This window comes from Carettochelys insculpta, chromosome 2 (genome assembly GCF_033958435.1).
Source record: "Carettochelys insculpta isolate YL-2023 chromosome 2, ASM3395843v1, whole genome shotgun sequence".
Lineage (NCBI taxonomy): Eukaryota > Metazoa > Chordata > Testudines > Carettochelyidae > Carettochelys > Carettochelys insculpta.
Window position 1 is genome coordinate 99,411,872 of NC_134138.1, and position 24,547 is coordinate 99,436,418.

The 24,547-nt window shown below is 39.9% G+C and overlaps 2 protein-coding genes across 3 annotated transcripts in view; one reads left to right on the plus strand and one right to left on the minus strand.

Annotated features, from left to right (window-relative positions):
• The window catches only part of PSMG2 (proteasome assembly chaperone 2), a 47,295-nt gene extending 35,890 nt beyond the window's left edge, over window positions 1–11,405 (plus strand). Inside the window, exon 8 of the mRNA XM_074987495.1 lies at window positions 9,486–11,405. The gene's annotated coding sequence lies outside the window, so the exon portion shown is untranslated. The remainder of the gene's footprint in view (window positions 1–9,485) is intronic.
• Window positions 1–24,547, minus strand: part of PTPN2 (protein tyrosine phosphatase non-receptor type 2) — a 48,411-nt gene that overhangs the window by 12,986 nt on the left and 10,878 nt on the right. For both annotated transcript variants that reach the window (XM_074987488.1, XM_074987489.1), the window contains exons 3-7: window positions 15,743–15,843; window positions 11,889–11,987; window positions 11,414–11,551; window positions 3,361–3,570; window positions 2,030–2,188 (exon numbers count right to left, since the gene is read on the minus strand). In XM_074987488.1, coding sequence (XP_074843589.1) covers window positions 2,030–2,188; window positions 3,361–3,570; window positions 11,414–11,551; window positions 11,889–11,987; window positions 15,743–15,843 — 707 coding nt within the window. The remainder of the gene's footprint in view (window positions 1–2,029; window positions 2,189–3,360; window positions 3,571–11,413; window positions 11,552–11,888; window positions 11,988–15,742; window positions 15,844–24,547) is intronic.

A 24,547-nucleotide genomic window follows, 5' to 3' on the forward strand; every position in this document is an offset into this window, starting at 1 on the left:
ACAATGTTAATGGAGAATATGTGGGATCCGGGATGGCAGTTAGTTGCTGGAAGGGAGATTGAGGGAGGTAACAGAGGTGCAGAAGGGGGTGTGGAATTTGGGAGAGAGTTTGGGTGACCAAGCAGGCTGTGACTTGGGGGCAGAGAATTGAGGTATGGGACCTGGGAGACAATGCAGAGTTTGGGAGTGGGTTGTGATTGGGGCAGAAGGAAAGAGGGGGTGAACAGTTGTAACCTAGAGCAGGACGGGTGCAGGATCTGGGACGGGGTATGGATTTAAGAGAGGATTCTGATCAGGAGGAATAATGTAGAAGGGGGTTGTGACCTGAGGCAGTGAGTTGACAGGGGAGTGTGATGACAAATGCAGGCTCTGGCTGGGAGCATCTTAACGTAAGTAGTCTGGTGCAGAAATGCTAAACATGGAGAATGCTAGTAGGAAGAGGGTAGGTTTACAGGACAAAATAAAAAAAGAACAAGTTTTGGGACCTGTTCTATTCCATATTTTCATCCATGATTTAGATATTGGCAGAGACAGTATGTTTATTAAGTTTGCAGATGGTGCCAAGCTGAAAGGGTTTGCAACTGCTTTGGAGAATAGAGTCAGAATTCAAAATGATCTGGACAAACTGGAGAAATGGTCTGAGGTAAACAGGATGAAGATTAATAAGGACAAATGCAAAGTACTCCACTTAGGAAGAAACAATCACCCTCACGCTTGCAGAATGGGAAGCAACTGTCTGGGAAGTAGTACTGTGGAAAGGGTCTTAGTGGACCACAAGCTAAATATGAGTCAGTGTGATGCTGTGGGAGAGAGAAGAAAAAGAAAGCAAACATAATTCTGGGATGCGTTCACAGGATTGTCATGTCTTGCTCACAACACGTCAGTCTTCCACTCTATTCAGCACTGGTTAGGCCTCCGTTGGAGTAGTGTGTCCATTTCTGGGCACCACATTTCAAGGAAGACATGGAGAAATTGGAGAAGGTCCAGAGAAGAGCAACAAGAATGATTAAAGGTGTAGAGACCATGAACTATGAGGGAAGAATGAAAGAACTGGGCTTTATTTTAGAAAAAAGAAGATTCAGAGGGACACGATAGCAGTTTCAAGTTCCTAAAAGGTTATAAAAGGAAGAGGGACAAAAATTGTTCTCCTTGGCTTCTGAGGATAAGACAAGGGGCTTAAACAGCAGCATCGATGGTTTAGGTTGGACATCAGGAAAAGCTTCCTAACTGTCAGTGTGGTTAAACACAGGAATAAACTACCTAGGGAGGTTGTGGAATCTCCATCACTGCAGCTATTTAAGAGCAGGTTAGACAGACACCCACCAGGGGATGGTCTAGACAGTGCTTGGTCCTGCAGTGAGGGCAGGGGACTGGACTCAATGACCTCTTGATGTCCCTTCCAGTTGTAGGGTGCTATGTTCTATAAGAGGAAAAACAACAATCTACCCTACAAATAGAGCTCTGTCTTCTTCACAATTTGTTCTTAAGCAGTTGAAGGTATTTTAATTATTACCAGAAGGCACACTGAAAAAAAAAGTTTCAAAACCAGTCACTTGCAAAACCTAAACCTTCTGAACCGCATAAACCCAATAATTTCATCTATTTGGTTAAACAACAGTAAGTGAAATGTTACTTGATCACAATAAACTTTCCCACTGATGATTAATTTTTAACAAAGTACAAGTTACAGAGAGAAAAAGATACTTGTTCAGATTTATTTGGAACCATGACATTTCTTTTGTTTTTAAAAAGCTGAAGATATTGATTTACTCTTCTTTATGTTAGTACAGAGTATGCCTGCAGTGCATCATAGAGCACGATATTAGCACGCAGAATTGAAAGGCTAGCTGAGATACAAAGTTGTTCAGGTATCTTCAAAATACTCTTCAATTCTTGAGACAAGCTCATCTGCCTAATCAATGCAGAAATGATGTTTTAAAATAGCTAAGAGAACACAATCACTTATTGATATTAGAAACATTGCAAATTTGGATTACTACAATAGGTTCAGTTTATTCTAAACATTTACCTGTATAGTTGAATCCCCCATGATAAATTTAGCCCCTTCTATTACAGCCATATAGGAGAATCTCAGCTGATCAGGCGTCTGAATAAGTCCCATTCGATATCTTCTCATCTCCAATAATACTTGCTTAATGTCTACAGAAAAAGGTTCTTCTTTTTCCATCTGGTTCAAAAAAAAAAAAAACACTAAATTATATTAAAATTTCACAGATTAGGACAAAAGTGCAACAACTTTTCTTTAGAAGTAAAAAAAAAAATTTAACACTAATTTGAGTAATACAATGTCTACTGAACCATCTTTTTACCACATTTGTTATAACTATGAGAAATCAGCATCTCAAACTGATTTCTAAATTTATTTCTCAACAGATTATATGTATATAAATAAGTTTAAATACAATTGGAGGTTAGCTGAAATCCACAAAAGCCAATACATATGCTAGTAACAATTAAAGCCTCAACTCTTAATACACTTCTGCGCTTCTACCTTAACTGATGAATATACTTGGGTTGAAGTATTGGAACATAATAGTTCAAAAGTACTACAACTTGGCTCTTAGTGACAAAGACAAACAGTATGACTATGGGACAACTTCTGGATAGAAAATGGGTGGACCAAACCTTTTACAAATTTGGGGCACAACACAGACTGGCTAATACCATTATAAATAAACTTTGAAAAACAGTGTGATATGCACTATGTGCAATATGTCAAGTAATTGAACTCATGATTACATCCTTTTTAAGGATTTTTTCCCCTAAAAAACTAGGAACACTAATCTGATACATAAATAATGTTATGCAATAGCTACAGTGGCCTCTCTCTCAGTCTTAAGTTTTACATAAACACTTCAGATTTAACTTAAAAAAAATTAATACTAGAAGATGCAAAAAGGTCCCAACAAACTTCATCTTATTGCACCATTTTTCTATGCATGCTGCTGCTTCCTTCAACTTTTTTAAAATTTGCAAATAAAATTCTACTTCTAGACAGATTTTGATCAAACATGTTTCAGTTAACAGTGAAGAGATGAGAGCAGAGTTGCACATCTCTGAAAATAAGGTTTATAAAGACTAACAGACATATTAAGGTCAGCAGCCTGAAAAATAGATTATATTGTAAAGAACTTCTACTCATCTAACATTTGTGGAAAAATACATATTTTACATAGATTTATTTAAGATATCAGAATACATGCCATAGAAACTAAGTATTTACCATCAGGTCTTCATTTACTTTCACAAATGTGTAGCTTATTTACAGATATCTTATTTGAAAGGACTTCTCATCAAAAATCTCAAATATAAGCCAAAACACACCACACAAACACTTACCAGGACAAGACAGGTGTCTACTAATGAAAATGTGCCAGACCGTCCTATCCCTGCACTACAGTGAATTACAGCAGGTCCATGTTCAGGACTCAGTGAACCAGATTCTCTCACTTTAAACAAGAAGTTGAGGAATGAAGCTGGGGACTCAGGGACTCCAAAATCTGGCCATGTAGTATAGTGATAGTGAGATATCATTCTGGACTCACCACTCTAAAAATTAAAAAAAATTACAGAGAGATAGAAAATAAACAAAGAGTATCCTTGCTTTTTTTTTTTTTTTTTTTTTTTGGAGACCCAGGCCAAGAGCTACCCAGTTTTTAAACCTCTCCATCAGGTAGAGATGATGGGCTTGCTTAAAATTGACACCCTTGGATTGTTCCCAACTAGAAGTTGTCACCATATCACTTCTTTAGACACCAGGCATTTATTGGTGACTGACACCTTCGTTATATTTTCTTTTTCATTTTAAAACTCAGACTAAAATATCTACTGGGATCCCATGGCCCCCCACACACTAACAGTTCCAGAACACTAACACTATTATTTTCCCCTTAAAATGGCCCTCTAGTACAACTCCATTGAGTGCCAACATGGACAGGGCTGACTCCAGCAGCTCCCAGTCTTTTAAGAGGCATGTTGTCTACCCTTTCTCAAACCAAGAATAAACAGCATTGTGTTTAAAATCCAAGCAGCTGCTAAAATCTCGTTCACACTAACACTGCCACTGATGGTAGCAACAGTGGGAAATTTTCTTGAAAAATCCTACTCTAGGCAGGGCTCAAAGTGACCTCCATGTCAGAAAACCTTAGACACCATTTGTGCTGGAGACAGTCAATTTTGTTTCATATGTAATAGGTTAAGAAGGGTTCTGGAATTATGTAACCTTGACCTCTTTCCTCAGTTTTTGGCTGAGCTCTCTGCACCTTTCAACTGTATTAACTCAAAGGAAATGCAGGAACCCATTCTGATTATATTTGCACTAGATTCACTAACACTGCAGGTCTTGTTTGTTTACTTTGAGGCAATTTAATCATACAGACATTTAGGATTTTGGAAGCTCATGAAATTAATCTCAGTACTAAGAATTTGTTTTTTCAACACTGTCTCCTAAACTTTCCTAATCTCTTATACCTGTATTTCTTTAAAATGATAGCTAGACCTCACTACATGAAGTGAATAGCTAAAAAGATTTAATAATAATACATTATTCCATTAAAGCTGAAGTATTTTCTTCAGGTCGATGAAAAAGAAACAGTTTTCACTTTGCAGAACTAGAGAGAGAACCTTTCCTGGACAGTCCATTGCAAGTTTCTATGAAATGCAGATTTGTTCTGAAAAGCAACTCCAAATAGCATCATTCAGTTCACACTGATTGTGTCACAATAGCACAAGTTGGTCTGGAAACAAGTTCATCATAGTTACAGCTTTGGCTTTTGCCCTCATTGAGGGCTTGACACTAAGATTCTGAGCAACCTCAACTTCTGCAGAAGAGAGTGGAGACTGAGCATGGAGTACCACAGAAGTACTAATCTACGATCTTGTAATGCACCTTGAAGGGGACAACAGAAACTGGTTCTTTGCAGTTAATTTCTGAACAATATATGCATTCCCCTGTATTCTGTTGATGCACTCAATTAGAAGAGGGTATCTATTATTCACAAGCTATTGAACCAGATGCCATTTCTATACTGTCACTTTTCAGAGCAGAACTATAATCCAAGCCCCCTGTGCTGCAATTCTTTGTGCCTGTGAATCCATAAAGAACCCCAATTAAATCACCAGTGGGTAACAAAACTGGAGGTTAGAGGTCATAAGATTCCCTCACAAGAAGGCCTTTTTGAGGCAAACAATTGCAGTTTGCACTGAGTAAATGTGTGACAGGTAGGACTATATTTTTGAAACCTGAAATAGGTTTTCATTTTGTAAGAATATAGTGAGATTTTCTGGGTCAATATTTGTCTAAGACAAAGGCTTAACATTAGGCTTTTTAAGCAAGCACTTTTACAGTTACATTATCCCCAATATTTTGTATTAACACAAAGTTCAAAAAGAAGCAAAGCAGTTACTCTAATGCTCCAGTTTCTATTTTGGGGTTGTACAGCTGTGCTATTTTCCAATATCCCCAAAAGTAAAGTGGATTTGTTGTTCACCCAAAAATTCTCCTTAGATTGATAGATGGTCCAGGATCCTTTTGATTCTGGTTCAGTCTTCTAAACACTTCTTCTAGATAACTTAACTGTACAACCTTTTCAATGACACCTCTCCATTCCAACAGTTTCATGCGAAGCAAAACTGGCTCAAATGCAGTCCTCATCACTTTGTAACCCCAAACTTCAAGACTGTATAAGATGCATACTTGCTCTCATCTAACCCGTTCACAGGTAACCCCAAAAATCATCTTGATACACAAGATACTACATGTGGAAGGGCAGAAATCTAGGAAAATCTTAACATTTACATTTCAGTTTCTAACCTGCAGAGAGTTTAAATCCTCACCAGATTCAACAAATGACTGCACAAAACTTCCAATTCAATAATCAGTTCATCATGCAGTCAGCCAATATATTTACACTCAAAGTTTAAATGTGTCTCTTCAGTTCATCTTCATAATATATGAAATAATACAGAAGGGTTTAAAGAAGTTTTCTCCGAGATTACATATTTTTATGTCACTTTAAAGGTGAGGAGAGTAATCATGTTTACTTTTACGAACAGCATTTCCATGAAAAGCCTTCTTAGCTTTCTCAAAAGGGAAGAAATCACAGAGGTAAGAAAGCAAGTAACCACAGAAAAAAATACCACAAAGAGAACTCTGTTTTGATGCACTAAATCCCAAGTTACTTGTAAATACGAATTCTTCTGATCCTTTTTTTGAAATAGTGCTTCGTAACATCAGTATACCAGTAAAAATATTTGAGCAATTGGTCATTAAGATGTCATCTCAATTTTTCCCCCAGAAGCATTGTAGAATATCCATTTCTATTTTCTCTTTATTTGCACAAACAGGTAACAATCACAATGATGGACTACTCAGAACCCATGTTATTTTTCTTATAGTGCCCAAAGAATACTAAATAAATTAGCTGCTTTTATGTCTCCACAAATGTAACCATCAGCTTTATCTCCCTTTGGGTGGAAACAGTGCTATGACATTACACCCTAGGTCCCTCAAATCTCACTTTCACCTTCTCTACTTTTCAGCTCCTTCAACAAGTCACAATCCTCTATCTTCCAGTCTTTTAACAAGTCCCATTTCTCCTACTCAAGACCATCAAGATGCACCTTCATCTTTTCTTGTCAAACAGCAACTCTTCTTTGATGAAGAAAAAAAACTGGGAAGTATCCAAATAGGGAAGTTGTTGGATCACTCCATCTCCATATAACAGTTGCTCAGAGGTAAATCACATAGAAGGTTAACGTCTCTGTGACTAGAGCGAGCTGAAAGGCTACAGCCAGCATTGCCTTCAGTGGCGTACCTTTGTTATCCATTCCAATCTCAAACCAGGGCTTGGGAAAAAGGTGAGAGACACTGACCCAAATACCCAACAGCAAAGCAATGTAGTTGCTCTTACACAAGTGACTTAATCGGCAATCTTCACATTAATGAGACACCACAAATAATGTTTAGATTGCTGGAGACCCAAGAAACTTACTGCAGATAATAAGGGCAAGAAATAATGACACTAAGTTATAAAATAGATAAGATATCCATGGATATCTGCATCTGTGGACATCAGTGTTGGTATGTGAAGCTAATTTCTGTAGATGTGGATGCCACTTTTGTATCTTGCAGAATTCTATGTATCACCATTTCAAATCCACTCCTACAAAGTACTACATTTATGTCCAAGACACTTTACCAGGCCAGCATGTTTACTCAACCCAGGCTTCTCACCCACCCTCACTCCCACTTTCTGGTCCAAGTCCCAGTTTTCCCCACTCCCTCTAGCTTCTTGCCCAACCTGTTTCAACTCCTCCTCCCTCTAACATTCAACCTACCTCAGTCTACTACCTCCCCCTCACCTCAACTGGACAATCCCCAAATGTACAGTTCCAGTCTTGGTCCCAGGCTGAATGACTGGGATAGCATTTTTCACAGATTTCCTATGCCACTGCTCTATCCCTTCCTGAGGCTCAGGGTCGACATTAGCCACTTCTTCGACTTGGGGCTGATATGGGCCTTAGGCCTTCCCCAATATGAGGCCCTGACCCTTGCTCCTCTTCTCCCCGAGATTGTGCCCACGGCCAGGCCAGAAGCCAAAGCATAGAGGACATGTGGCTCACACTGCTGCCTGAAGGTCCCATTGACTGAATAGAGAACCGCAGCCAATAGGTGCCGCAAGCAGCTATACGTGGAGGTACTCAGGTAAATAAAGCATCTGGTGGCATGCCAGCAATGAACACATGGGGCTGCTCTTGGGCACCTCAGTCCCCACCATCCAGGGCAGTTGGAAAGTCCAAGACTCCCCACAGCAGCCCAGGGTCTCTGGGAGGCTCTTACCATTGCCCAGATCTGGCTTGTGGCCTGGCCAGGCCTCAGGAGAAAAAGGAAAAGACCCATGGAAGGGGACAGGGCTCCTGCATGGGTCCCATTTTTGCATTTTGAAAATGTGGCTACCACCCTCCTCACACTTGTACCCTCCACACTTCAGTTCAGCTGCATCCTTCTCCACATTGCCCTGGTGCAAATAAGGGGAAGACAGACTGTAGGAGAAAGTTTTCCTGCTCTCAGTTCTGCTGCCCAGGCACAGCTGTCTATAGCAACTAACAAGAACAATGACATGGATACATTCAGTCCCTATGTAATCATGCCAATTTCGCTTTCAAACACTAATTCAGCTCTACTTGGCATAATCAGACTGAATTCTCAAAAATGTTCAACCTGACCAACTTTTAGTGGCTTTACATGGAATAAAAGGGCACTTCTGTGGAAAAAATGCCATTGCCCAAAAATTTCAAGTCTTTTCTTCTAAGTATGGAGGTGCCAGAGCTTCTTAATGAAAGTTATGAACAACATTTTCCCTACATTTTCCATTTCTCAGAAACAGCTAAGCAGTTTTCGTTGAAGCTTTCAAAACAATTCAGGCAGAGGCTGACACTCAGTGTGGAAAATGTCAGCTCAGACAAAGTTTTACCCAAGTTATAAGCAACTGAAAATGGAATCGTATAATGGAATGCAGTCAATGGTAGCAGATATACTACCATCACTATCTACAATCAATGAAAATGGGGAGGAGGAAGTAAATGCAGGATATAGGCAAAGTACTTGTAAAAAGTAAGAATCGGATTTGCATTTTCTGAAAAGGTTCATGTGTTAAGTATAAAGGTGGAACTGTGGAACATCATTGGCAACACATGGTGCATCCACTTTAACCATTTAGAAATACCCCAACAAACACTCTTCCCCTTCTCCAAAACCCATAACCCACAAAGGCAACTATAAACATTTGCATGAAACAGAAGACAAAACAATTAAGATGTCAAATGTCATGCCTTATAGTTTGCACATAAATATATTTCTGATCATCACTCTTCAATCCAAAAAACAAGTATATCCAGAAGGAGAGGTTACTCACCCTGTGCAGTAACTGGAGTTTTTCGAGATGGTTGTCCCCATGGGAGCTCCACTTTAGGTGTGTCAGCACTGTTGAACCCATGGGCCAAAGATTTTCTTAGCAGTGCCCCTCAGCCAGCTGCCTGAGCGCGCAGAACACAGGCTCTAGACGCCTGTGTCAGCTACTGCACATGCATGGGCAGCCTGTCACCTTTGTTCTTCTCTGATCTGAATGCGTAGGTAGAGATCCAAAGCAGACAGGAGGTGAGCGGGTGGGTGGTGGAGCACCCTCAGGGACAACCATCTTGAAGAACTCCAGTTACTTCAGAGGGTGAATAACCTCTCCTTCTTCGAGGGTCCCTGTGGATATCTGCATCTGTGGACATCAATGCTGATATCTGAAGCTCTTGATCTGAAGAAGTGGGTCTGTCCCATTAAAGCTCACCACCTAATAAATTATTTTGTTAGCCTTTAAAGTGCTACATGACTGCTTTTTTGTTTTGATAGAATACAGATCAGCACAGTTATCTCTGCCACTACTCAACTGATTGTTTGTCTGTCTGGTTTTCAGGTCTGAGGGAGGGAAAGGGAAATGCACCTGGAGGTGGCAGAGAAGAACTGAGGTGACAAGCTGCCCATGCATGTGTAGCAGCTGTCAGAGGCATCTCAAGCCTGTGTGCGTGCAGGCAGCTGGCTGAGGGGCACTGGTAAGAAAATCTTCAGCCTGTGGGAGCAGCGGTGTTGACACATCTAAGGAAGAGCACCCATGGGAACCCTCTAAGAAGACATTTTCATTTTTCTAGTAATCCTGTAAAATATCCTTCTTTTTAGAATTTTTTGCTCATATATATTTTGTTAATGTACTACAAAAACATGCTACTGTTCCATATGCTGCTGAAGAGTTTGAAAGGCTTACAAATTCAGCAATTCTAGTTCTCCCATATTTTATGGAAACACCAAGGTATGTTAGCCTTGCTCCTCAGATAAAGTTGTGTTCTTGATTTTCTTGTACTTCAGATCTAAAGCTTATACATTTCTCAAATTTATTTGATATGCTATCAACTAATCAACTGCATAAAATTTAGCATAAGCTGTGAAAGATGTAGGTGAGCGCTTCATGTATTTAGGACTCAAGAGGAATACTAAATTCTTAAGAATTTTAAAGCACTTATCACAGGTGCAATCAAATACAGTCAGTGATTATGACTACTATGTATGGTTAAAGGGAGCAAGTGAAATAATTTCAACATTTAATAATTCACAAAATAATTATTTCCAGCTACTGTCTTGTAAGAAGTACACAGGATTTCCATTAAAATTTTATACTTTGCAATTTTATATGCTGGAGGCATGTAACAGGATCAGGGCATTTAAATATCAAAAGTTACCTTATTAAGGTGTTTCACTCTTGTGAAATAAACCAAGTTTTATCTATCTGGAGCACTGGTGAGCCTGCTTCAGGGGATTCATAGAATACAAAAACTTTAAATGAGTAGCAGTGAAGTTAGAAGCAAAGTGGAGATACAGGAGTGCTTATGCAATTGATAATTTCTGCACACCATACTACCGAACTCTTTGGACAATATCAGCCAACCCAAGTCTGAAGGCTTTGTAGGAGTTACTTGAAGCATTAGAGCTGGAGTAAATATTTTGGGAGTGGGAAGAGAGCAAGGCCTGTCTGTTCCAGGCCTCCGGAAGCTGGGGGTGGGGAGGAGAATCACCAAAACAACTGTGCGGTATCTGGGGAGACTGCTGCCCCAAGATGCCAAAAACAGTGGAGGGCTTTCTTTCCTCAACTTCAACCCTTCAGGCACCATTCCTCCCTTCTCCACTGCTGTCACTAATAATTAAAACACAAGGCATGAGCTGAGTGGGGAGAACTCAACTCACGAAGACACAGCTGTGTAAATTTCTACCTGGTCTCACTTTTACTCCAGAAGCCGGGCAATAATGTGACCAACTTTACAATGATGATGTGAAGAAGCTCACGGAAAGGGCTTTAAATCCACATACTTTGCAAATAACTTGTATCTAAGCATCTTTAATAGTCTTCATAGGTTCAATTAACAATAACAAAAAAGCCAGTATTTTGAAGAACAAAACTAAACATTGAAGAGAAGGACTATGCTGCCAGCTTCTCCCCCTCAATGTGACTGACTAGATTATAACTGGGACCTGGTTTGGAGGTAATTAAAAAAATTTGCTACTCTGTCATTGCCCATTAAAATTAAATATGGTGGTAGGATGGTTTGATTTCCAATTTAGAGAAATGAAAAAGATTCAAGATTTCAGCACTTTGAACAGTGTCTTAATGTATACACACAAACTTATTCATATATGATTGTGTCTTTGGCACATATAAAGGAATATAAATTTTGTAGCTTTCAGGCAAAAATCAGTCTAAACAGGAAATGGTTGTTTGCTATACATATTTCAAACAATACTTATGAATTAATCCTATGACTATGAGGTACACAGGTATGGAGAAAAAAAGCTTACATTGATGTTTTCTAATTGTAGTAGGTGTACTGTATAATAGGATTTTATGTCCTCAGATACTAGCCTCACACAAAATCCTGTTTCCTTGAACATCATGACTTCTTTTTCTTCTGTTGGCCAGTATTGTGCACATTTTACCTAAATTTAAAAAAAAAAAAAAAAAAGTAAATATTTCTCAACTAAGACAATAAAAATAAAATACACAGGATCACAGATACTCTACATTGGTGATATCAAAGTGTTACAATACCAGTTATCAAACAGAAAAGCTGATGTGATAAAACAGCCAGGAAGAATAATGGTCCTACGTTGTTATTTAAGCCAAAAGCAACAGAAAAAAAAAAAAAAGAATGCATTAGCTCTTCATATCAGGACAATACAAACAACTTAAAAAAACAACAACATTCCATTAAATATGGTTTGCTAGCATTAAAAGTATTTAATACAACTTTTCCATAATGTAGCCATTGCTTACCGATTCTTTTTCGACAATTCTATTTAGCATGACAACTGCTCTAGTTTTTTGTTGCCAGACCATTAGCCAAAAATGACAACAAGTATTAGGAAGTGGCCCCTGTGTGAGTAAAAAAAGAAAAAGGGAAAACATTAATGTAGTATTCGAAACAAGAGTCAAAATTCAACTACGTCTGAAAAAAAGAATTTTCAAAGGAGAACAGGCAACAATGTAAGTTTATTCATAAATGCAGAACATTAATTGAGTACCGTAATCCCTCAAGATACGTGAGGGTTGCGTTCCATGCAACCCTTGCGTGCCTTGAATTGTGAGTAAGTCAGGAGGGCTTGAGAGGAATGGGTTAGGACTCTGGGAGGGAGCGGGGGGGTTAAGCCTGGGGTGGTTAGGGCTGCAGGGCAGGTGGGAGGGTGCAGCTGAGCCAGAGCGTGCAAGAGGTTGGGATGGGGCTTGAGCCCTGCCAGGGGTTTAGAACTGGGGCTGCAGGGGTGCTAGGTAGGAGGGTTGGAGCTGAAGCCCCACACGCAACTGCACCAGGGGTTGGAAGCTCTGGGTGCAGGTTGAAGCTGGAGTCCCGCATGCCAGGGGGTGTGGGCTGGGGGTTGGGCTGAACAGAGTGAACCGGGGCATGGGGGTTAACTGGGGTGTGGCGGGGGGTAGAGCTTCATGCACCTGCAGCGGCTGCCAGCTGAAGCCCAGTGCGCGCAGCGGCTGCAAGCCCAGCAGGTATTGGGGGGTGGCTGAGCTGGGGACGGGGGGAAGGGGGGTTGAGACAGCAGAACTGGAGGTTGAATGGGGGTGGGTTGAGCTGGCAGGGGCATTAGAGCCCCTGCGCACGCCAGTGGTGGTGGACAGCTGGAGCCCCACATGTGGGGGGGGGGGAGGTGAGGTAGGGCTGCAGTGGGGGAGGGGTTGAGCCAGGCAGGGATGTTGAACATGGGTGCACCAGGGCAGGGGGGTTAGAGCCCCACACAGCGGGCTGGGAGCTGGAGCCCTGTGCACAGGTTGAAGCCAGAGCCCCCTGTATGTGGGAAAGTGAGCTGGGGCTGCGGGGGGGTTGAGTTGGGCAGGGAAGGGGTTGAACAGGGGTGCACTGGGACAAGGTGTTTGAACGAGGAGTGGTGAGCTTGGGCCACACATGGGCTGTGGGTATTGGGGCCTGAGCTGGTGGGGATCTGGGGCGTGGGGGTTGGAGGGGAGCTCCAGGTGTGCTGCTCAAGCCCCCCACTCAGAGGTGAGCCAGGGCACGCAGGGGCATGTGCTGCGGCCACGGGGGTGAACCGGTGCAGCTGTCAAGCCAGGAGAAGGGGGTTTTAGCCCGCCTGGCTGCCCACAGAAGCAAGCAGCTATGCGGGCTAAAAGCCTTCCCCTATGTTTCCAAGCAGTGCCCAGTGCCACTCTGAGAAAGTGAGGGAAGGGGCTCTTAGCCTGACTGGCTGTGGGCAGTTAGGGAGGGTGAGAGCCCAGCAGCTTCATATTGTGCAAAACTCGTGTTAGAGTGAATTTCGTGCAGTGTAAAGAGAGGGATTACTGTATGAATGGGGTCGGGGGGATCAGCTACGTCAGAGCGGGTTGCACACTCTGTAACCTTACTGTACTTTGGAATGCCACAGTGGGCTCTTCCTATCAGCTAGCCTACAAGACAACATTCTGACAGATTCATAATGAAAGTGATCCATTTATAACAGCTTCAGAAAGTTAATTTACAAAAATACGCACTATATTCCTCAACAATGACAGCTGTTAGAACTGTTTGTTGACACAGTAAACTCAGTAAAAGTTTATAGTGTACAATACTACAATAAATGGCCACAATAAATAAATTAAATACATACTACATGCAAATGGCCATTTCGAAGTTTATTAATGAAGCACTGAAATACACATTCAGTGCCTCGTTAGCATGCGGGCAGCCACGGCACTTCGAAATTGGCATGGCTTGCCACCGCGTGGCTCCTCCAGACGGGGCTCCTTTTCGAAAGGACCCTGCCTACTTCGAAGTCCCCTTATTCCTATGACCAGATGGGAATAAGGGGACTTCGAAGTAGGCGGGATCCTTTCGAAAAGGAGCCCCATCTGGATGAACCGCACCAATTTCGAAGTGCTGCGGTTGCCCGCATGCTAACGAGGCGCTGAATATGTATTTCAGCGCTTCATTAGTAAACTTCAAAATGGCCATTTGCATGGCCATTTTGAAGTTTTTGGCTAGTGCAGACACGGCCAATATCTAATCATGTTTTTCGTTAGTGTTATGCATTGCTAGCATACTTCTCTATTATCCAGAATATTTGACTTTCTGGAAGCCTCCCGGTCCCAGGGCTGCCACATATGAAAGTTTACTGTAATTTGGTGTCCATATCAGACAGACTCATGCTTTCAGGCATTATTAATAAAGAATTTGATGGATCCCAACAATTCTTTTGACAGCTTTTTATATGGTGAAAATGTTTCTCAACTGTAACATTTTTATTGTGGCATTCCATCATCTTACGTAATCATGGTTATGTAAAAAGCTGTGAATATCCAAGCATTTTAACACCATTAAGTTTTACAACTAGCAAATTCAAGACAGCATTAATGGCAAAGTACTGAACTCTACAAGTAAATTTAGTTAAGTTCAAGGACAGGCTGAATACGCACAGATTTTTTTTTCCCCTTCTTCCTGCATATAGTACTGATAGGAAAAGTAACTTTTTGGCAGCACAGACTTCTTTTCAAATATTTTTAAGTTAGAAAACATTTAGAAAAATCACAGCTTGGAGGCATTTTCACCATTTCCTTGCCCTCTGTGAAACAGCATATGATGGATTTTGTATATAGGCTTGTTCTTCTGTATATGAACCTAAAGTGAACGCTGCCTTTATATGTATGCATACATTTACAAAAAAAAGTTTCCTTAAAAGCCCACTCCACATGGAAAATCTAGGATACCGTGTATAGCAAAATACCATCCAACATGTTGGCTGGACAACTAGTAAACACATTACAAAAAAAGTGTTTTTCTGCTAACCTTACTTAAAAGGAGTCATTCTTTTCAGTCCTATTTATATACTAAGCAAATAAGACTTAGAAGTTTCTTGCACATAGTGTTGCCATTTGTAGAGCTTTTGGACCTCCTTTTGCAGATTCAGGAGGACAATAGAACAAAAGGGTATGTGCAATTCTTGTTGGGAAGGCTTCTTGCAAAAATTAAGAAATATGGAAACAGTCTTTTTTTAAATCTATTTGCCCCAGACCCCTAAATGGTCTCTTCAAGGATTGAACTCACAACTCTGGGTTTACAAAGCCAGTGCTCAAACCACTGAGCTTCAGAATCTGTTTATGCTACTGCTCAGTTTTTTTAAGCAGGAGCATCATAAAAGTGATGGGATATCCCTGGGCTGCCTGACAATTTCAAAGTGCAATAGGTTTCTCAGCTGTGCTTTAAGTAATACAATAGTTTTCCTTGTGAAATATGTGAAATCTGCCACAGGAAAGGTCAAGTTAACACTTATTCTGAAGTTGTACATGAACTTCATAAAGACAACTATAGAACACTGATGATCAAAATAAAGAAAAAAACGTAATGAAGTGACCAAAAATCTCATCATCAATTCCTAGTTAAATTTTGTTTGTACCATTCATGAATGTGTTTTTGTTTAAAAATGAGAGACAGAAGAGAAATGCTCAAAAGGAAGACACTAGAACAACAGATGAAGTAACCATTTGTATATTCAAACTGGCTATATGCATCATTTATTGACTGAGGAGAGCTGCAAAGATGGCTTCACTCCCATTCTCAGAAAACAAGGTTATCTTGTGCCAAAATGTTCCTGTTCTTCATGCCCTATAACAATTTAATATCTGGTACTGCTTACCTGTGTTAAAATATAGCTTCTTTGGGCTTCTTCTATGACTACTAAACTGGCATTGATATAGTCATTCTCTGTATTCTGCAATTTTACACGACTATGGTCATCTAAAAATAGAAAAAAAATTAAAACGAATATTAAGACATGGCACCATACATGGAAGTGAAACTCGTGATAAATTCTGGAAGTAAGTGAAACTGATTTATCATGTCATCTGATATATTAAAGGGGTAAGTGGCATTCGCTTGGTCAAAATGCACATCTCTCACTCATAATGCACTCAATTTTACATACACACCACAACCCAGTAATCCAAAGATCTTTGGAAACATCCATATTAGCTGTATAATCAGAATTTTGGATAACCAGTCAGAAGCTCTTACAGAAACAGAAGAAGTCAGAAGCCAGGGATGAATTTTAGATAATCTGGGTTAACATATACGTATATTTACAATCAAAGTCCCACATCAAGCCCCAACACTGCTGTCAGATCTGTAGCCCCTATGCCCACGCAAAGCTCTGCTCACTGTGACTTCAAATGGACAGAGGGTAACTGAATTGCAATTAGCATTTTCTGAATCCTAATAGATTACCTCAGATGTAAGGCCGTGGCACATTAGCAGACTGAGAAGCTGAAACACACAGGGAAGCTGAAACAGATACAGATTTGACCAAAGTCACTCAGCAGGCAAGTGACTAAGGAAGGAATTTATTATTTAGGGAGCCAATCCTCTCAGTAAAAGTTAAAATTGTAACCTTAAGTATATAGAGTGGCAATGAATTAGACTACTACTCAGTACTCAGACTACATTCTCAGGCTAATCTGCTTCAGTTAGTAAGGCCAGGTCTACAGTAGGCCAAAAACTCAATCTAAGATATGCAATTCCAGCTATGACCATTGTGCAGCTTGAATTGATGTATCAGATCAATTTTTCTGGACATCCACAGAGGGAGATCACGATGATAAGGAGTACCAGGGTCGACTGTAGAGCCCTGATGGTTTGATTTAGCACATCCCCACTAGGCGCGCTAAGTCAAACCCTGGAAGATCAACCCTGAAGAAGAAGTTCAGCATCCAGTAAGTATAAACATACCCTAAGTGAGCAATTCAAAGAAAATCACGCAAGACTACAACTATATTGTTGCACAGAGTTTTCACATCATCAATCTTCGATGTGCCTTCCTAAAGACTATTGAAAATATAATATGTAAATAAGCATTGTTCATACAGTAACAATGCTCAAAGTTTAATCAAGGATCACGAAATTCAGCCAAGGTTCTCACAAACAACCTTCTCTCCTCCACCTTGCATACACACTTCATAAGGAAGTCTCATTACAATCGTATACCATTGAAAGAATAGGCTCTCTCACTGCACAATATTAATGAATTGTATTTTTTCCTGAACACAGATGGAACACTTTGTATTAAAACATCTACGCCGCACACTCTTGTAATGAGTTTCCCTTAATTCGTATTCCTGAAGGAACAAGAATAATTTAAAAAAAAAAAAAAAATTATACTAGCATTTAGCAACTTTATCACAAACCCAAGCATGTAAAAGGAAATGAACAAAAGGGTAAGTTTTATACTGTCCAAATCTTTTAAAGATTTTTCTAAATATACGGGAATGTATCTCTCATCTCAACTATCTTAACTCTGATCATGGATTGTTGAAAATCATATGCATTTTTCATTAGTTAACTTAGCAACTATAAATGACCACACCCAACAAAAACCTTAATTTGGCTATATATAATTTATCAAACATAGCTAGTAAGTACACAAGTTTTCAATCAGATTTAACCACTCAGAAAACATGAAGGCATAGTAAGCCACTTTTGATCTAAGACGTAAGCAAAGAATAAAACTGAAGTAAAATATTTCAAATCACTTTAATTTTTCAGATGAACTTTAAGATGAACAATGATTTCTCTCCGCAGCACCATGCCCACCCCCTCCATAAAAAAAAACAGTTAGAAACATCCTCCTTTGCTTCAGAGTTCATTTGGCAAATTTCAAGCATAACCCACTTTTTCAAAACAAACTATAAGGCTTTGAAAAGGAAGCTGACTGAAATAATCACTCTAGAGAAACTGCTGCCTTTTTAAAATGTATAAAAAGAGAGAAAAGAATGATGCATACTTTTGTAGCTTTGATGTCCTCCGAGATGAATTTTTTATAAGAGATCTGATCCAACAGTACTCTTCACTTTTTATGAATGACCCCCAAGCACCGGGCTTCTCTCCCCTCTTTCTCTGTGTAACAACATACATTCATTGACCTTTGAAACCACACTGTAGGCAGTTGAGGGGAAAAGTACACTGAGGATTGGGACAATTTTGGTTTATTTTTCTTTCCTGGCTCTGGTAAAGTTACTGGTTTAACTATGTTTGCCTTCGTATTTCTATTACGTGACAAAGGGAGCTGGAGCCACAGGTGGGCTTCTTCTAAAAAACTGTATGCATCCATATATAAAGAATACATATAATTAAGAGACTAACACGTATGCAAAGTACAGATTTAAAGAAATGCTACATACATTTGAAGCAAAATATAATCACCTTACATTATAATGCCTAAAAAAGAAAACGCTGATAGATTTTCCTTTCCTGTATCACTTTATCTGAAATGTTTCTACTGGACAGAAACCAAGATCTTTGTAAATATGACATGTCATTTGCCAACAGGAAAAACTTAAGATCTTATTATAGTAAATCACAGAGACACCAGTGTTCTCGGAAAGATGATGTCAGCAAGCACTGTTAACAGTTTAATCACTCTGCAACTGCTGCATCATTTCCAAATAGGAGATAAACCCTGAAGAAGTTTCACACAGTAATGTCCACACACAAGGTATTTAGCCTTACTTTTTAAAGCTCTATAAGTTAGACAATTTAAAAATTCCTCCCTTGTAGAACATGGCAAGAGAGAATTCTGGAGTTGGGGAAGTGGGAAACTGTATCAAAATTTAAGTGCTATTCTGTGAATACCAACTAGCCTGTAATCCACTAGACAGGAATAAAGATACACTGACCCCTTCCTTTCCAGCAAAAAGAAGGTTCCTGCAAGACACTAGGACATAGAAATCTCATTTGTGTCCTGGCTTGCTCTACCGAAATCAATGAAGCCATTTTTTGAGTTACTGGTAAACAATGTTTCAGTTTGTAAATGATTTCTAGTCAGTCATTCAATACTTGCATTTATTATATATAAGTAACAGAACTTCTTAAAATTAAACAGATTACATAACTTCACAGACCTAACTGTTAGCTTTGCAAACACAAACAATAAAAAAATTCTAAAAAAAATTACACACCAATTTTCCACGGTAAAGTGTGCCATCTGAACAGGAAGTGGAAATCTTGATAAATGCATCTTATGCTGGTTCCCTTACTAAGAAGGTTTCCATATCCAGAAGCACATCTGAAATGAGTAACTTCTATTACTCACTCAGAGTGGAACCTTGGCATACTGAAGTCTAAAACTAAACAATTGTTTTTGATAGGTTCAGAATTTCACATTTCACCTTTCACCTTGAGTTTTCACACAAAACACATTAATTTTTTTTTTACATGCACTGAACAGCCAAGCGGAAGATTTTTAGTACCTGGCCTGATGCAGCTGTTAAAACCAGTTAATGGGAGATGTTTGCAGAGTGGAAGCATAGTGAAACTTCGAAATGATCTTTGATCAAGTTTGGTGAGGATGGTTCCTGTTTCGCAAATATGGCAGAATTAGTAGCATGGACGGTGAAATACTAGTTACAAAAATAAAGATAAAAATTCAACAGAAAATGTCCAAGAAAAAGACCTAAACCATCCCAATGGCCCAGTCTGAGGCATCCTTGCAGACAGCAGACCCTCCTCTTTCACACAGAGAAATTCAAACCTGATCACTCCTAAATAAGCTATCAAATTCCAATATACTGTAAAATACAGTACTGACAAACAAGTGCCCAAGACTGCCTAAAATAAAGAGGACAAACGTCTCCTTTCCCAGTCCCCCTTTGCACCACAGTACCACTTGATGACCTGTTGTCTAAATCCAGGCTAGCCCATAATTTGAGAATAACCATGCGCAGGGTTCTGACTACAACAAGTTATGCTTTCACAGCATGATTTTCCAAATATGCCAGGTACCAGCTGCTACCCCCAACTGATTTCACTGTAATTTTTGGATATTAATATTTCTGAAAAATCAGGCCACTAATTTTTAATCAGAATTTATATCAGCTGCTATACGTTTTTCATTATTTTCTGATGCATTTTTAGTTTATTCCTGAGGTGCTAAATTATAAGATTCAAAATTTGTACAGAGATTTTAAATACATCCACAGGATCCATCACTGTCTTTGTTTCTAATACCAATGGCACAGCTGAAGTGCAGTAGGCCTATTTTTAGTGTGATATCCTCCTGTTCTAATAATTAAGACCTGTGAAAGTACCAACAGAGGAACAATCCAAGGACTTCAACAGGACAGAACAAACCCAAGGACATTCTTGCAAGAATTATAGACCCAATAGTTGTTTTCCCTTTAACAACATGTTTTCTGAGAAATGGTTTCATCTGTCAGGAAATGACTAGCACTTAAACTGAACCCAGTGACAATTCAGATTAGTTTCCTCTTTCACTTCTACTGTACAGTCAAACAGTCCCTATGTTAGAAGTAGTTATACTACCAATAAAGTGCCAAAGTACACTTTTCTATTAGCCTCATCAAAAATGAATGTTACTTTTATAGTCTTTTTTAAAGATTACTTATTTATTTATCCACCATAACTGGTTGAATGCTAATAAAAATAAGCTAAAACATTTATGAAGTTGTAGGCACTATAAAAACGAGTACTTAAATATCTGTTACAGGTTATATTTGAAGATATATAGGGATTTCCACTGTTTTTGTTTTAACAGTGAATGTGGTCTATGTTACCTATGTTTCAGTCTAGCAGTTTGATTATGCTGTCTCCGCGAAAGAAGCAGGAAATAATAAACTCGAGGGTCATTAGCCATGTTACACAGAACATGGAAATAAATTGAGAAATTGCTATTAACTTCAGAGGGCTTGAATCAGGCCTAAGAGAGTCAAGAACTCCTCCCTCCCGCCCCCCAAAAAAAAAAAAAAGCTGTTGCTACTTTTCTAGCATGTATATTGAAGGCACCTCAGCTATAAATTTATGGACAGATATTAATTGGTTTTACTATTTGTTTTCTAGACATTATAGATTAGATGCGGCAATCTCATTCGACACTGTGAGATAGTCCTTCCAGATTATTATCTAATCTGTAGTCTTTTTAGAATTTAGTAATCTCTGGGTTTGCTCTGACTGCCTCACCAGATCATGACATAGCTTTGTGATTAATATGGATTTTAGAAGCTCTTTTGTTCCATAAAACAATCACACTTTTAAGGATCATCTTTGATTAATAAATAACATCTTCAGTTCAATAGTTTGTGCCTCCCTACGGAACTATTTAGATAGCTACCATAATCACCCCCACCATTACCATTACATTTAAATGTGTATTAAAGGACTCAAAGGTTAGCATGTGCCAGAATTAGGGATACCATGTAACCTTAATTCATCATTCTTGTATGTACCATGATCAGGTTCAGTGTACCCCATCAGACAAAATTCCACAACATCAAGCCCTAAATGCTATGGAATTTAGGGTTCACTTTGATAGAAATGTCCACTTATCCCAATCATCACATGAAATATCCTTTATGGCCCCCACACCTTTGTTTTAAGATGTCCTGAAATGCATTAAAACTTGTTGACAAGACCATCTTTGAGGGGAAGGGCTTGGGCACTCAGGCAACCTCCCCAGTACCAATGCACCAGACACAGGCTCAGAGCAACCCCCCAACTACAGGCCTCACCCCACCTCTGTTCCACACCAGGCCCTCACTCCACCTCTTCTCACAAGCCCTGTCACTGCTCCATCCCCTTGCCCAAAGCCCCCTACCCTGAGTAATGCGAGTTGGAGGATTACCAGGGGGACCTGGTATAGGGCAGCAGCATAGGGCACCGCCCCCCAACACACACACACCCTGTGGGAGCCAAAGCAAGCCAGCACCCTGTTCCACCCCATCCTTCTACACTCTCCTCAGTCCACTGCACTCTCTCCCAAAATTCTCGGTTTGTAGTGGCTTTGACAAACCACCCTATTGACAGGATGGTTCTGCTTGTAAACATTTTAAGTATTCATTCAATCTTATAATTAAATCATATAAGTGAGGCCAGCATAAATATACAATTGAGAAAAAATAGATCTTAGGCTAAGGGAAATAATACTGCCCTAAGAAACCATTTAAAATAAGACATTGTCCATTTTTTTTCCATGTTTTCCTTTATTTTCCATCCAAAGGTAGTTGTCCTAATGCTCACACATACCCTTACCCGATTGCTCATATTTGAAAATATGATGTAAAGTTTAACAACGATTCTTTTCAAAGACAATTTATTTCATTATGCTCTTCAGGGGACCTTCCTCCAACTGCCACAGCTCCTGTAGTACCGTACAGATGGACCAGCTCAAAACATCCTTCCCTCCCTGTGTGCCAAAAAAGGGAAGAGCTTATAGCTGCCTGCAGCAGCTCATTTCCCTTGGCCTCAGTTGCTATGCTATTCTCTTTAATACGTAACAGGTTTAAAAAGAAGTCTTTCTTCACACAACACACGTGAAGCTGTGGAACTCCTTTCCAGAGAACATTATGAAGAAGAACAAGATAAATATATGGAAAATAAACCCATCAACGGCTACTAGTCAGGATGGGTATGACTGGTGTCCCTAATCTCTGGGATTGATAATTTAGTGATTACCTGTTCTATTCATTCCCTCTAGTGCACCTGTCACTGTCAGAAGACAGGACACTGTGGCTAGATGGACCTTTGGTCACACCCAGTATGGCCATTCTTATGTTGTCACACAGCCAGCTTGCTGCCCTACGTACTCTAAGGTGGGAGCTCTACTCTTGCTCAACCCCGAAACCCTGCTGTTGCCTGGCTCCATGGAACATTGCCATTTAATCCAGCTAATACCCTCATGGGAAAACTGGATTGTAAAAGGCAACTGGAAGCAGGTCCTGCCAGGAGAGGAAGAAAGAAGTCATGAGACTTGCTGCAGCAAAATAAATTGTGGCAGAAAAGCTGAATTTTATAGCATCTTAGAAGAAATTCCAGTTGTGAAACCAGAGTTCAAGGGGCCTCAACAAATAACTACAGTAGATTACACCACTCAATGATACTGTAGCAGACCCTTTAAGTATCACTAAAAGGGTGTGCACTCAGTATTTTTTCTGTGCTCTTTGCACCAAAAGGAGCTATGAATACTTTAAATTAAAGCTCAAATTCTGCAGCAAAACTCCGCAATGAGGAGTGAATTCCCTAGGAACAAAGGAACACATGGGGACTGACAGATTCTTGCCCAGCACCATGCAAGGGGTCTATGGTAAAATCATTAATGGAAGCTGGCTCTCGTGGGTTTCAGCCCAGTGCCTTTTCTTCAAGAGAATGTCTTCTCTTCATACAATCCTATCTCAGTCACCATCACTCTGGCATGCAAAATAAGACTGTAGAAAAATAATGTTGTGATAATGGACTTCATATAACACATAACATAATATAAACACACAAGAGGACCAACTTAAGGGCATGATGATGGAAGTTAATGGAAACAAAGATGGGGACTTCTCAGCTGGATGCAAAAAAGACCACAAAGAACTGTGTGTAGTGGCTGATCACAAGACGCCTATAAGCAGTCAATGTGACGCAGCCATGGAAGAGATAAATGTAGTCCCAGGATGCATCAGGCAAGGTATTTCCACTAGACAAGGAAATCTTAATATAATTATACTGCTGACACCTCATCTGGATGAGTGTGTGCGCTTCTGGTCTCCCATGTTTAAGAAAAATTAAATCAAACTGGAACAGGTCCTAAGAAGGACAACTAGGATGATTCAAAGTATGGAAAACCTACCCTAGAAGAACATAATCAAAGAATCTAAGCTACTCAAAAGTAGGCTGAGAGGACATATGACTGTTTTCTATAACTATAACAGAGAAATAAATACTAGGGAGAAAGAGGAGTTATTTGAGATATCTACCAATGTGGACACAAAAACAAACAGATCTAAACCGTCCATTCATTATGTTTAAGCTCGAAATCAGGCAAAGGTTTCTAGCCAGAGAAACAAAGCTCTCAAACAGCCTCCCATGTGTAGCACATGTGGCTTCAAGACTGAGCTTGATTAATTTATGGAGCAGATTATGATCTGTCTTCCTGAAAGAGCATATGGCCCTCTGGGAACTGCCAAAAACAAAAATCGCCTGTCCGTGGAGACAGGACAGCAAATAGTGAAGGCTCCAAATAACCGAGAACTTTTTCCCCCAGGTACCTGCCTGCTGGGTCTTTCCCACATCCCAAGACTTTAACTGACTGTCATATTTGGGGTTGGGAAGGAATTTTTCAGGTCGGTTTGGCAGAGACCTTGGTAATTTTTTACCTTCCTTTGGAACATGGCACAGTCACTTGCAGCTTCAAAGCAGTGTAAATAATAAATTCAAACCAATAAATTCAAAAAATAAATTCAAATAAATTCAACAAATTCAAACAATAAATTTCCTGCACAACTCAAGGGAGCCAAGAAACTAATGTGGTCAGCTGTCCTTGTCAGTTTCCCGCTCCTGTCATTGGCAGGGAAGCCTCTCCCATCAGTGGCAGCAGCCCAGATGGCTGCTGCCCCCGACAGGAGCGGGAAAACTGACCAGTGCAGCAACACTGGTCAGTTTCCACGCTCTTCTGAGG